Source organism: Lepeophtheirus salmonis, chromosome 13 (genome assembly GCF_016086655.4).
Source record: "Lepeophtheirus salmonis chromosome 13, UVic_Lsal_1.4, whole genome shotgun sequence".
In the NCBI taxonomy this organism is placed as follows: Eukaryota; Metazoa; Arthropoda; class Copepoda; order Siphonostomatoida; family Caligidae; genus Lepeophtheirus; species Lepeophtheirus salmonis.
Window position 1 is genome coordinate 41,107,652 of NC_052143.2, and position 15,648 is coordinate 41,123,299.

Consider the following 15,648-nt stretch of genomic DNA (forward strand, 5'->3'; position numbering starts at 1 on the left):
AGGCTAAAATAAAATAAAATGCCACGTTTGGGTATGCAGAATTTGTGTTAAAATATGTATAGATAATTGGCTTTTGCCCATAGGTATAAAATTTTATTTACATAACTGTGCTAAAATTTACGGGTATTTCTCTTCACACAACACAACTAAACTGGTGGGCTGGGTGAGAGCTAAAATGAATCAAACCCACGCTTGGGAATACATAAATTCACTTGAAAAACAGAACATGCAGAAAAAAAAAATATTTTGTAACTTTCATTTAACTTAATTTGATATATTAGTTACTTGTTTACCTAACTCCCTTCTTTACCCGCTTTCTATATATATTATTGAAGCCTAAGTTTTAAAAACGGATTCTTCTGAAACGATGCACTTGATATATATTTACAAAAACAAAAATGCATCTTTTTATCTTACTTTTACGTAGCTCTACATATGCTACAAATATGTCATAATTACTGTAATTAGTCATGAAAAAATAAATTAACATATACATGTTTTGGGGCTTCAAAACAAATTGATGTACACAAAAAGATTTACATGGAACATTTGTACTGTGCATGCTTGTAAATATGTATGTAAACACATTTCAAAGGTATTTGGAAAAAGAACATGCACAAAACTATACACCTATGGATATATGTATATATACACCTATGTATATATACATATATACATTAATAAGTTAGATTACATGCTCTAAGAGATGCAGCTATATATAATACAAATTATTAGATATTTTCTACTTTTTTAAAATTATTCTTCACTGTGGGTTCATTATTTAATAATAGTAGGAAATTATTCATAGCTTAACATGAACTAATTAGTGTTCAACCAATCCATGTTCTGTTAACTAACAAAGTATCAACTAGGCTTCGACCCCTTCGCCCTTTTTCCGTTCATTCGTTCATTTTCTGAAAATTTTCTATTTGTCGTTCATTCGTTCATTTTTGATGTGAGGAAAAAAATAAACTATGTACGAATAAAGTTTTTTAAAGAACAATAAAAACTAATGTTCCCTACTTGGTCCTAACATCCCTAACCTGGTAATACATAATCTGAGATCAATCATTTTGGGACACCAAAAAATCCTTACCTTACATATTTACATGCATTCCCATAAATGTGTTTATTTTTACTCTGCATTCATCATCGTGGTTAAGATAATATTTTATTTTTTTATAATTATTTACCAATGAAATTAATAAATGAATGGATATGTTGAAAATCGAACTCTAATCTAACCTAGAATACTTATTTCATAAATGGCAATTCCATAGTTCAGTGATTTGCATATAGTGTGCCGTGAGACATTTTATAAAAAGTAATCAATTTACACAGTTATTGATAGTTGTACACACAAAATCAGATCCATAATTTTTGAATATATATTTATTCTATTTTGGAACCCTCAAAATAATAACAATTATACAAAAAATCAAGATTTTTTTTTTGTAATCCTTGGAAAAAATGGTAATTAGAAACAATAAAAATGGTGTTTTTTTCGTTCATTCGTTCAAAAATGAACGGAAAACGTGAGCAACATGGATTTTCCCGTTCAATCTCAAATCCTGGTATCAACACATCGATATTTTATTAAAAACATTTACATTTTGTTGTTATTTGTCAATATCTCTGCTTCTAAATATTGATTGGTTGAATTTGAATTAACTCGGATTCTTAAACTGTGAGGAAAACTTAATAAATATTGATCAATAACTCAATTGTTGGGACTAATTGGCCAACTAACCAATCGATTTTGCATAATATAATAAAACTGAAACTCCAACCATATTCAAAAAATATTTTTAGTCAATCTGGGACTGCTGTTAACCTTTTTAATTTTTATATAATAACTATTATTTTACATAATATATTCCAACTATATTGAAATAATTATAAATCAGTCTAGGAATTTTTTGTAGATAAATGGTTTTTTCCCGTTTTATTTCCATTACCTCATATCAAAATCTGAATAAAATATTTCCGTCTTAGACTTTTTTTTTCTAAAATTAATGATCTCTTTTGAATAAAAGTCAATTAATTAGATGATATTTTTTAATAAAAATATTTCATAATGAAATTTTATTAATGATGGTTATTCTCTTTTTTAGGAAAATAAATTATTATTACTTTCTGTTTATAGAAAAGAGATAAGTATCTACTTTTTTTACATAGATGGAGTTTTCTATGATACCTCACCCCCCTCCTACGAATAATTATTTTTTATCTATCAAGTATCACAAACATTTTCATAGTCTCTATTTTCATTGACTTCTTTGAAGTAACAGTTTTGTACCAAAATAATCCTCAAAAAGTTGAAAAATGTTGGCACACCAACTCTCTCTCTCTCTCTAACATGTTTTAAACATAATCGGATTCTGATGTTAAAACATGGGTTTTATATTCAAATTTACAGAGATAAATATATAAATCTCTGCGATTTTTTGATTTAGAACATTCTCACGAATAAACAAGTCGTCTCGAGCCTCAATTTTATCTTACAAACTCTTATTATTAATTTTTACGATTTATAGATCCCATTTAGATAAAAGGTAAATATTTTAAGGACCTAGCCATAGGAGTTGGGATAATTTCCCTTCCATTTTCCCGGAAATAAATAAGATTCGAGCTTTTTTGAGATATGTTGCTTTTATAAAAAAGGTAATTCAGAGAAATATTATATTTAAAAAAATTTATAAATTCTTCATGAAATTTTCTAAAAAGTAGTCAAATCTGAAAAATATTGTGCTACATTAAGACGAAACGATGTATTCATACGTCTTTGATTACGCGCCGGAAGCTCAATGACTTCGGATGAGAAGTTGTTATTTATCTACCCTACAGTCCAAACCTCGCACCAAGTGACTATCACCTATTCTTGTCTATAAACAACACTCTTGGGGGTACAATCTTGGCCTCAATAGAGGCTTGTGAAAACTGAGTGTCTGAGTTTTTTTTTCTTTTCAATAGGGTCATGGGCTTCCATGAGAAGGGCACTGTGAAGTTGGATTCTCGTTGGCAAACGATATCAAACAGAACGGGGCTTAAATCGAATGATTGTAACACTTCTTATAAGGCATTGAAATACAACGAAAAAATTCAAAATTACTTCCTCCCCAACCTAATATTATTTGAATAAATCAATATGTTCAATTTTTTTACTAAATTTTTAAATGGTTTTACAAAATTGAGTTATATTCCTATGACTAAGCTATTTTTATAAAAAGCAACTACATATGGAAATTGCTTAGAAATATGTACTATTTTAGACAGAATTTCTACATGTAATGATTACATGCAGAATTGACTCAAAGTGTTATTATTACGCTTTTTTAAATAAATTTTTAGTTGCATTTTCAACTTTGAGAAAATTAAACATGGTTATATTTAAATTCAATCAATTCAAATACATTACAATGGGTAAATATGACACATATTAGTTGAATAATTTTGAGATTTTATGTATTAATAATATAATTGGTAATTTACAGAACGTTTTTCACATCTTTGGAAAATGTTGTTTCTGATTTCATTCATGGCTTTTGCATGTCAATGCTCTCCTATAGATGAGTCTAGAAAAGGTAAGCAAAATTGAATACCCATAAAATATAAGTTATTTCAAATGATAAAAAAAAAAGTTTTTTTTTAAAATTTCAATTCAAATTTTAGTTCAAAAATTGTTTTTTGAGGAAAATTTAAAGCGCTGCAATTTATACTTTTATACTATATATTAGTGTTAAGTTTCGTATATTTAAAAGATTGTGCTATATAGCCTTAATTACAAAACTAAATCTTCAAAAGTAATACACATATGTTACTGATAATGGATGAGTATAAGCTCTGGAACAGGGGGACTCATGAGTCATTCTCCTTCTGGCCACTTTTTAATACACATAACAATAGAACCTCACAGGTTAATGCTTTCATTAACCTATGGTGTCATTCTTATGAAACTACAACCTCCCACCACACACTTTTAAATGGTCTCTAGTCCAACTGCCAAGGAGTAAGATTCTAAGATTGCAGGAATCCACAACAGTTTATAATTCTATGTATCTTGATCATAAGCATTTCTTGCTGAATTTTTAAGACATATTTGTTATCACAAAAAAAAATATGAACTGCTTCAATCGCCTTAATCCTTACCTGTAGAACAGTACTCAAATAATTTGTGAAATTATTTGAAATTATACATCCACACTAGTATATATGACAAATATCCGGATTATGTGAGTAAAATTGCCAAGAAATAGATATCCAAGGAGTAGTCATTATCCGAAGGTCATTCCTTTTTAGGTAATATGCGAGTATTTTTACATTCATGTGCCGAGTAAGAGTATTATTCGGATTCATCCGTAGTACGAGGTGTGTTCAAACGGAAAGTGGCTTTTCAAATTTTCCAGGAAACGTATATTTGGTATTCTAGATTTTTACTGTGTTATGTTAGTAGATTTTAAAAGAACACACCTATATATTGTTTAAAGCTATAAAATATCTGAAGTATGTTTATGAGATATATAATGGTTAGGGGATTTTTTGCTATTGAAAAAACATGGATCAAAGAATTTGCACGAAATTTTGTGCAAAAAATGAAATTAAATGCTCCAAAACACTTGAAATGTTGAGAATGGCAAGTGAACTTTTCTGAGTAAAAAAAAAAGTTTATATGTGGTACAAACACTTCCAAGATGCCAATGATGATCCCTGCTCTGAACAGCGAACCACGGCATCAACAGATGAAGATATTGAAACAGTGAAGAAAATTACTATCATAGAAGTTACAAAGGATATTGACATATCAGTTGGTTCGTCCCATGAAATTTTTTCGAATATTTTGGGCATGAGATGAGTGTCAGAGAAGTTTGTTCCGAAATTGCTTAGTTTTGACAAAAATAATCGTCGCATGAGCATCGCTAATGAGCTGTTGACTAACGTCAATGATTATCGGGATTTGCTCAAAAAGGTCATGACTGGTGACAAATCATGGGTATATGGTTGAGAGAAAAAAAGCTGAAGAGACCTATCAAAGAAGGTATAGCAAAAAATCTCCGAACACACAAAATATTTCTAAACATTATGCTGCTCACAAACAAAGCAAACATATTAGATAGTTTTAAACAATAAATATATGTTTTTTTTTAATATACTAATATAAAAAATTAAGAAAATCTGGCTTACCAGATACACGTTGCCTGTAAAATTGGAAATGTCACTTTACTTTTTGAACACTCTCTTCGTATGTATGTAATATGTATTGTAATAATATACAACCAACCTTGGGATAGTAGGAGTACATTAGTTATAGTTGATTCGACAATCAATCTATTATTAATGTAATATAGCGTACTTTAAAGATATTTTTTTTATTTATAATGTAATAATGATATTATATTTCATAGGTTTGTCAATCTTTGGATTTGTTCGATTTCAGGTAAAAAACCAAATAATTGCATAGATTAAATATCCTTTGAATTAATTTCAATAAATATATATTTCCATGAATAATTTACAGAACACTGCGTGTAATGGTACAACTCGGAACGGAACCTGCTATACAAGGTAGGTATTTAATGGCTTCAATCTAAAAATTCAAAGAAAAAAATCTACAATGTTGACTATTTTTCTTTTTCTTTTGTAAAAAATAATTATAAAATAATTATTCTTAATTTATTTTTCAAAAACGTGAAATTTAGTTTTTATCATTTAACATTTCTTAAGCAATGAGTGTTCAACAAGAGGAGGATTACCAGCAGGTGACACTTGCGCCTCAGGATACGGTGTGTGCTGCATTTGTAAGTTAAGCACAAGAAATATCTCAAGTACTAATTACATCATTTTTTATCCGAATAATGAATTATTTATAGTTACGTTGACTTGTGGAGGAACGTCATCAGAGAATTGCACTTATCTTAGTAAAGGCTCTGATTCAACATCGGATTGCTCCTTCACGATATGTCCTAAGCATTCCAACATTTGTCGAATTAGATTTGACTTTATTGTAAGTACATACATATTTTAACTAAAATACACGAATCGAATATTCATAGTATAATGTTGGATACTTGAATTACTAGGTTTTTCGTATATCAGATCCAGTGTCCTCGATTACAAACGTTGGAGGATCCATTGGGGACTGCACCACAGATAGTTTCAGTATAACTGGGGAAAATGGTGGATCTCCAGTTATTTGTGGTACAAATTCTGGGCGGCATAGTGAGTAACGTTGCAGTAAAATGATTTCACAGATTTAATAAAAATATTTTAGTGATTGTGGACTCTATTGCGACCTGCAATATGGCTCAATTCTTTTTTGGAGGCGGCTTCAATAATGCAGCGTTCGATATCAAAGTAACTCAATTTGAGTGTGGATTTGAAGATACCACTTTAGCAGGTTTATATTTTTAAATATTTTTAAATTTGTATGCCTCTTTATATCGCCTCATTTCTAGGGCCATCTGGATGCCTGCAATATTTTACAGGCCAATCTGGAGTGATTGAAAATTATGCATTTCCTACAAGTATATCTGAACTTGTGATAGAGGGTGAATATACGTATAATAATGGTTACTAGAAAATATATGTTTTATTCCAATAGGAAAAGCAACACATTTAAGTAGTCAAGACTATAGAATTTGTATAAGAAGAGAAACAGGAAATTGTCGGATATGCTACATTCCTACAGTGACTGGAACGATGAGTAAGGATTCATATGGTCTTGGGTATGTAAATATGAACATTAATGATATTTCATCAAACTACTAAATATTTCAATGTTAAAACAAAACGAGCTCAACGAATTATTGATAGATTTATCATTAATGAATTGTAATTAGCAAAAAAATGTCATTGTATTCTTTGAAATTTAGACCGAGCAGTAATGGTATAGAAGCAAAATCCTTGGTTAATGAAAAATGTAAAGGGGACTTTTTAGAGGTATATCACTTTATTGTAGACAAAGAAGCAATACTTTTTGACAAATATTTTATTTATCAAAGATTCTATCGGGAATTCCGTTCACGTCGACAAACCAAATGACAGTTGGAGCTGTAAATAAAATTTGTGGAAGATATTTTAACACAGCTGATGATCAAATTGTCTCAATAAGTGTATGTTCTTTCTCGTTACCATTTGAACTACGCTTTGTAACCGATCAAGACGAAATGACTCCAGAGTTTGTGACACCAAAACATAGCCTTTTTTTCCAAAAATTAATTTGTTTTTCTTCATTAGGAGTGGTGATGCCGTGATGAACGAAAATAAAGAAGAGCCGAGAGGTACAGTTGGATTTAGTTTGACATACAAGCAATTTCCATGTTAAATCAATAATAATGAATTAATTATTCATAGATTTAGACGCAAATACTGAAATAAAATGTGTATTTCATTTAAAAATAGATTTTTATTGTCAAGGATCATATGGTTGATACTTTGTAATTTCTTTGTACATAAGCATAAAGCATTTCAGTTAAGTTGATTGTGCTGCATCATGTATCCTAAAAGCAAAACAATAATAGGATAATTTTGGATATAGTTGATGCAGATTCAAAAACTACCGCGTACACGTATGGAAGAAATATATTTAATACGAGGTGGTTAGAAAAGTAGAGGTATAAGTTTGCTCGCAAGTTATAGATGTTCTTTTTATCTCAAAATTGAAAACTGCATAAGCAGAAAGTTGAAATTCAATTATCACAACCTTTTAATATTAAGGAAAGAACTTCGCTAAGTGAAACGAGGCGACAAATATATTATTAAATTATTACGACTCATTCATTAGTCATAATCAACTATGAATCATAGCTCGTTCTTTAAAATTATTTATATTTGAGTTTTATGTCCTCCCTAAAAATTTGTGAATATTGATGGTTATGGGACAAAAAGAAGAAGAATGTTTAGAAAATTTAGTTTTAATTCAGTCACGTGTCCAGTGGTATTTATAAATAAAGTTGTGTTGAAAAAATTAAGTAGGAGGATAGGGAACTCGCCTTTTTCGAGATATTCGGAAATTAGTACTTCGAAAGATCATGAAAGTAGATGGAAGTTCTCATTATGTGGAGGATGTTGTGGGAATTATCTTTTATTGAGTGTCTTGAGAGGGAAAGGGGTCTCGGAGTCGATCCGTAGACCGGAGGAGATCAAATATCATTTTGTAAGTCAAAACGACTTTTTCTTGCATCTATCATGAATCAAAACAACATCATTACTTTTTGCCTTCTGTGTCCTTGAACCTAGTCGAACTAAGACGGGGCTGTCGATTTTTGGGAGGGGGGTCATATAAGGGGGCTTATGCTATATTCAAAACACAAAAACCGTTTTTGCTGATCAAAGAGACTAGATAGGAGGTTGGGCTATAATTCAAAAGTGATTGATGCTGCAAAAAACAATTATACGAATAACTAAGTTGTCTAAATTTATTCAAAGTCAAAAAAGTGGTGTACAAAAAAAGAAATTGGTGAAAATTGAATTTTCGTTTTTTTTTTTGTTTTTTTTAGGTGCAAAAAAATGAACTTCAAATGAAATATTGGATTAGTTAATAAAATAAAGTTTGTACAAATTTGTCTTAAGATTCTTTTGCATATAAATTTGACTCATAGAAATTGATGTTTAACCTGTCATTTCCTTAATATTTTTTTCTCCTATTTTTCTCATTTTTTCATCAAACGTCAATTTCGATTTTTTGAATTTTCCACAAAATATATATTTTCAGCATAAAACTTTAGACTCTAACGGAAAAATACAGTATTTTCTATTTCTGAACATTTTATTATTTCATTTTACATGAACCAGTCATCGAGGGTTTTTTTATCCTTCATAACTTTTTTGTTTTTGAGAGTACATAAAAAATATTATTTGAATTGTATTCCTCTTTAAAATTCCAATAAATGATATACACAACTTTTTTATAAAATGAGTACTTTTTTTTTTGCAATTTTCTTACTGAATTTGAAATAAATAAAAATGTACTTCTCAACTACATGTTACAAGGATCATTTTCGACAACAACGAACTATTATTTTATAATTACTAGTAAATTATTTAGAAGTATTTTCTGAATATTTTTTTTAATTTTCTCAATTAATTTGACTATTTTCAATGTGATATACTTCTCCCTCTTTGGCTCGAGGAACGCCAAATAAAACTTTTTTGCTTTATTTCAATGCTTCATTAGAAGGGTTAAAAAATAATTTTTGTTATAAACCCTTGTCCCTATTGGAAAAAAACTATTACAACAAATTTTTACAGCCCTCTATAGATGCCAAATTAGGCCCTTATGTACCCTAAAGCGTGTCAACTGTACCAAAAGATCTGGGATCTCGGATGGGAAGTTCTTATGGATCCACCCTACAGTCCGAACTTGGCACAAAAAAACGTCACACATAAAATTATTATAAATTTAAAGAATTAGCCAAATGGTATATAGTTTTGGATAAAAAATGACATTCTAATTGACTAAACATAAACTTAAGAATCACGTGAATAAGAAATAAAATCCTATAACTTTAAAATATTACCAAATTTTTATAATATAGTCATCAGATAAAATTAATCTCAGCGAAAGGGTATCCTTTTTTTTAGTACAGTATCCGTACAAAGCTTGTATAACTGTTCTTCAGTGGACTTTTAAGGGTTGGCTAGGCGTTGTATACTCTTGCAAAGCTACTAATGTTACTTTCAAATCTTCAGAATGTTACAAAAACCAAAAATTAGATTTGTTTATTAATAAATAAACAAATTATATTGACCCTGCTCCTTGAAATATCAACCAGGGGGATGATAATCAGATATTATATTGGTGTTCATTTATCTACGACCCAGCTATAAGAAAACTGTTACCCACATTTTAGTAAACACCCACCTTTTGAGAAACGGAGCATATCTATAACAATATCTATAAAACATTTACATACATATATGTATTACATATGTGTAGGAACCAAGATCAAACAGGGCTAAGGGCTCCTTCTCCAGTATTTGCGCTATTTAATTATAAAAACGCTAAAATAAAATAAAAACTTTCTTTGTTGGGCCCCCAAAAATAAAAACTACTACGTGCTCAAATATTACACTTAAATTTTATAAAAATATTCATACTTTAAAATGGTTTATGCACAATAAATATGATTTTTGTTATTTTTAGGTAGAATTTTATCCACTCATAATAAAGGGAATCAATTTTCAAAAAATAAGTCAAAAATTTATTTTTCCAATTATTTTTTATTTTTTGTGAAGAGCTGTGGATTTCGAATTTTTTCCTTTCAAAATTAATTTCTTGTGAAGGGCTGGGAATTTTTGAAATTTATATCATAAATTATATATAAGAAGTTTAATTTTTAATATTTCCTTTCCTATAAATGTAATTATTTAATTATTTGTGAAAAGTTGTGAATTTTTAAAATTTGAACAGCTTAAATTTTAGAAATAAAAAACCAGACCTCCCCCCTCCACCTTAAAAAAAAACCTGCAGACGCCCCTATCTATTGTATAAATGTTTCATTAAAATAACTAACCAGATATATCAAAAATATAATAAATGAATCATTTAAATCATTGATACTTTGATCAAATAACATTAAAACTAATTTATTATTAGTATGGTTACATTTAAATTATATTTTTACTTCAAAAAAAAAAAAAGATTTTATTTCCTTAAACTCTCATACCTTACGTATAATGAAAAATTTGGACTAGTAAATTATGTATTAGTAAAAAATACTGGAAATAAAATATACTAATCGGAATAGTTTTATGTTTATTTTAATTTTTGTAACTTTTGCTCCAAGAAAATAGAGGAAAACTTTTATTTTCTTATTTCTCAATATATGTACATATGTATTTTCTTTTAATTTCTTAGAGTAGTTTACTTGGTTTTGCTTCTTCTTCTCATGAGTCATAAGTTATCATAATTATAGCCACTATATCTACAAATCTATATTCTACATATTTTTACATCTGTATACAAACGTAAATGAGCTTTCCTTCGAAATACTACAACTGGACATTTAATCCTTCTTTCTTCGTAATCTTTAGAGACGAATGACCTATTACATATCAAACCTCAAAAAAACATTTTTTTTCTTTAACAACCCCCCCTCTCAATATGATTAAATTTACTATACACGCAAACTCCAAATATATAATTAAATTTTTACAATCAATAAAGTTTCCCCAGTATATAGGTAGTGTTCAAAGCAATAGTCCGCTTAAGAAATAAGGAACGCTTTCATGCTCAATTAAAAATCTCAATTTTCACTCGAATTGGTGTATTTCAACTTGACAACTCTTAATAATCGGTATTAAGTTCAAAAACTGCAAATTCAAGTGTACTATACCAAAAAAAATTAATTTTTGAAATTTTTTTCAACAATTTAATTTTTTAGGAGCAGCTGTAAATTTTTTCGAAATATTTATGATTTGAAGTCTAATTAATGAAATTTTTTTGGAAAAAAAAATCAAAAAACCAAGCCTACCTCTCCAAAAAAAAATATATATATATAATCTTGCGAACACCTCTGTACATAAATATAATAATAAAAACAATACTAAATTAACATTTTTAGTTTGTTTTCTCATATTCCTAGGTAAATAAATATATAAATTCATTAATTTTTCTTCCCTTACTCATTAGGGTTATATTTTATTTGTGTTTTGTATTAAAAGTGAAAGGGTCTAATATTAAGCACCTTTTCTGCAATATAATCAAAGAAATTGTCATTTTCGCTTAATACTGTCCTATAATAACTACATTTAAATGCATTCTTTTATTAATGAAAAATTATCCTCCTCCATATATGTTTAAAATTAAAGATTAAATTACCATGCATATTGCATAAAAGTTAGTTTCATAAACTAAATTAGTTTGGGGCAATTTTAAATATTCAAACCACTTATTACGTGCTGAAATTTTGTGTATAAGACCTAGGCTTTTAAATACAATCTAATTAATATTTAACACGTCTATGTATAGAGTTTTTGTAGAAAATATATCCTAGAACGAGTGTGAGACTTTTGACTTTTTGATTTTGTCTTTTACTTAAGCTGTTATAATTATTCTCTAATTTATTGAAGGTATTACATCGAAACATTTAGTAAAAACTAGAGCATACGGAGAGTATCATTAAAGATTCCTTAGAAAGTTATAAGACGACTTAGGATTTTTGAGTGCTTTTATTGGCCAAAAAAAGAGCACCAAAATTTTGAAAAATGAGCATTCAAAATATCAAAATTGAGTAATCTGTATTTTTTATAACAATACAGCTTTATAAGATTAATTTAATGCAATTAGTGTCGTTTTATATTTATCATAACTTATTTATAAATTTTGCTATTTTTTATAGACAAATCAAGATTTTAGAAAGATTTTCTTGGCTTGATTTTTGCCTTAGATAAGTATTGGTAGTTTTAATCATACTAAAAGATATCCACATCAGAAGTTAGAAGTAAATTTGAATTTGGGGATATCTTCGGGAGTTTGTTGGATGGAGGCATTTCATTATCACCACACCTCTTTATAAGCTTAACTTTTTGCATAAATGGAGGATCAGGATTTTTAAATTAAGTACAAAAGTTTTTTGGAAGATTCAATGGGGATTATTTAACAGTTAATTTGTTGCAAAATTTCCTTTTCCTCTAATCGGATGTTGTCGGAATCATATTCGATCATGTAATCTATCTATGAATATGATTGCATCATATTCATAGATTTACTTTTTTTTAAAGAGCCTAATGAAGGCGGATTTGTTTAAGTGGATTTCTCCTCGAAAAATATCATCAAAGAATCGTCAGAAGCTGTTGTTCAATCTAACTAGAATCCCAATTTGTTCTATTCATTTCATACCCGTTTAGAATAATGAGCAATTTTCAACGAAAACAGCACAAAATGAGCAATTTTTCTCAAAAGGTCAAAATGAGCTATTTTTTGAGATATTGAGCGATCGCTCACAAATCCTAAGTCTAGTTATAACTTATATACAGAGCATTTATTATTTCTCACGACTTGGTATTGGAGTACAAAATCGAAATTAACGCAACTAAAAGTATATCCATCACAGTAGCGAACCATTCAAGCTTGAAATGCATGGAATCCGTTTGTATTTGTATCAATATTGGAGAAGTCTTCGAAATATACATCACGGCATACGTTACTCCAGATCTGCAAGATGATTTAATTGTTTCTTGGCATATCCTACAAAAACTTAAGATTATATTTGAATATTTTCCTCAAGTCATGCAAGTCTCTCCTAATGAATCTATCATCCGTAAGGCAGTATCGACGATGGAGGGATACATCTCTCCAAAATATAAAAAGGGAAGTACAAAGTATAATTAGTGAATTTGATTCTGTTTTTTAATCTCAAGAAAAAACCTCAAGGTAATGATAAATCCTCACATGCGAATATACTTGAAGGACAATGTTGATTTCATCAGGCATAATTGAACCAATTGCCCAGCCTACTGATTGAGTAAGTCCTTATATGGGCATTCCAAAGCCAAAGGGATCTGTACAGTTCGTCGTGGATTACACCCGCCTTAACAATTTCGTTAAACGTCCTATTCATCCCTTCCCATCTCCAATAGAACTCTCATCTTCAATTTCATCATCATTCAAATACTTCGATGTATTGAATGCTACTAACAGATATTGGGAGGTTGAACTCGATGAAAATTATCACAACTTGATCACATTTTTACAGCCCTTGGACGTTTTCGATATTATCGAGCTCCAATGGGATTGAACGCTTCTGGAGATGAATTTTGTTTGAGAGGCGACAGAGCATTAGAAGGTTTGAAAGGAGCAAAGAAAATAGTCAATGACATTCTCATATTCGCTTCTAACATTGAAGAAATTTATAAAGAATCCAATTAGTCTTTTTGCGATGTAAGGAGAATAATGAGACATTATTAAATCCCAAAATTCAAATAGATTAATCCATAAAGTATGTGGAATATGTTGTTACATCCAACGATATATTACCGAACCCAGAAAAAGTCGCATCCAGCGCCGGATTTCCTTCATCGAGCTTTTTCTTTCCAGATTTAGCTCACATTACACAACTGCTTTGCTGCCTACTAAAGAAAAATATTAAATTTCAATGGCTACACGAAAATACATCTGAAAAAATGAAACGTATTCTCCCCTATCCAAAAGCTTCTGTTCTCACTCAATTCGATCTAAACCTTCCTATTACACTTCTGACAGATGTTTAACGTGTTCGTAGAATTGATTTTGCTCTTGTATAAACCTCTAGTGATGGCACACTAGATTGATTCAGTATGGCTCACAATTTTTGAACGACACTGAAATGAGATATGCAGTTTGCGAATTAGAAGCCCTGACCATTCAATGGGATATGCTCAAATATCGAACTTAGTTATTCGAAAATTAGTTTAATATAATAACAGACAATAAACCTCTCATAGGAATGTTTTGTGGCTCTAATATATAAACTTCATTGAAAATTCAAGGATCAGATGTATTTTGCAGAAACTGGTGGGATACTATTTTGATATTAAATGGGTCCCAGGGTAAGAGTACCAAATTGCCGATTCCTTATCACGTTCTCCAGTATTTAATCCTGAAAATAATGAATACTGGGACATTTCGGTTTGTTGCATTAAGTGCTTCACGACCAGGAGTACAGAAATTGAAAATTTAATTGATGCCTGCAAAGATTTAGACATTAAACATGACCTTGAATCCCCATACTCACCCCAATGCAACGAGCATGCAGAAGTTGCCGTCAAATCTATGAAGATGATCCTCAAAAATCTAATGAATGGGCTTCATTTCGTTTATCACTCCTGGAATAGAGAAATACACCCAGATCTGACAGACTCAGTCCAGCCCAATGGGTATTTGGTTACTTAATTGGGAGGAATAAGAAGAGAGATAAATACCTCTCAACTTAAAAAGACTACGATCGCACCTCTACAAATCGAAACCCTTTCGTTCCTGGAGATCATGTAAGGATTCAAAATACTAAGACAAAGATGTGGGACGCAAGTGGAGTAATTACAAATACTGGGGAAGTGTTGATAAGGAAGGAAAGGAAACGTAATAGACACTTCCTATGAACATATCAACCTGAATCTTCTTGAAAACAACTTAACATCAATATTATATAATTATCCGTTTGCCATCTAAAATATAATATATTATGGTATTTGTCTTCTCAACATGTAGCTGAGTACAGAAGTGTATAAATCAGAAGGTAATATTTGTTCTTGATAAAATCTAACAGCAAAGCTGCCAAATATTCAAATTACTTTGAATAACAATTGTTAAATTGATATAATTCACATTACCACATGCAAATCAGTAGATATTAAGTGCTAATGGGTAGTGGTTCCCAAACAGTGTATCTTGAGGCATATTCAAATGTTCCGTACAATTTTGAGACAACCATACATTATTTGCAATAGCTTATAATAATCCGAATAATTGGTTTTTACTGAAATAGGTGTGTCAAAAAAAAGTTATTTGTCTTTTGGTGTGTCTAAAGTATAAAAATTAGGGAACCACTGTCTTAGGGTATGTTTAATTACGAGATTTTGTGCACCATTATCCACGTCTGGCTTGTGTTTTGCAACCTAAATTTATGACATATTGAACTGAATTCCGATGTCAAAACAAGAAAATATTATTTG

The 15,648-nt window shown here is 29.7% G+C and overlaps 1 protein-coding gene across 1 annotated transcript; it reads left to right on the forward strand.

Moving 5' to 3' along the window:
• Positions 1-3,369: 3,369 nt before the first annotated feature.
• LOC121127970 (uncharacterized) lies at positions 3,370-7,395 on the forward strand. Its single transcript, XM_040723552.2, has 13 exons — positions 3,370-3,423; positions 3,495-3,584; positions 5,403-5,434; positions 5,516-5,562; positions 5,722-5,795; positions 5,868-6,001; positions 6,078-6,216; positions 6,269-6,394; positions 6,453-6,545; positions 6,599-6,722; positions 6,870-6,936; positions 6,999-7,174; positions 7,234-7,395. The coding sequence occupies exons 1-13, from the start codon at positions 3,381-3,383 to the stop codon at positions 7,319-7,321; spliced, it is 1,233 nt and encodes a 410-aa protein (XP_040579486.1). The 5' UTR covers positions 3,370-3,380; the 3' UTR covers positions 7,322-7,395.
• The last annotated feature ends 8,253 nt before the right edge of the window (positions 7,396-15,648 follow it).

Coding starts and splice junctions, on each gene's coding strand:
- LOC121127970 (XM_040723552.2), top strand. CDS start 3,381: ATGGTTATATTTAAATTCAATCAATTCAAATACATTACAATGG. Junction 3,585..5,402: donor TATAGATGAGTCTAGAAAAG/GTAAGCAAAATT, acceptor TATATTTCATAG/GTTTGTCAATCTTTGGATTT. Junction 6,395..6,452: donor TGAAGATACCACTTTAGCAG/GTTTATATTTTT, acceptor CCTCATTTCTAG/GGCCATCTGGATGCCTGCAA.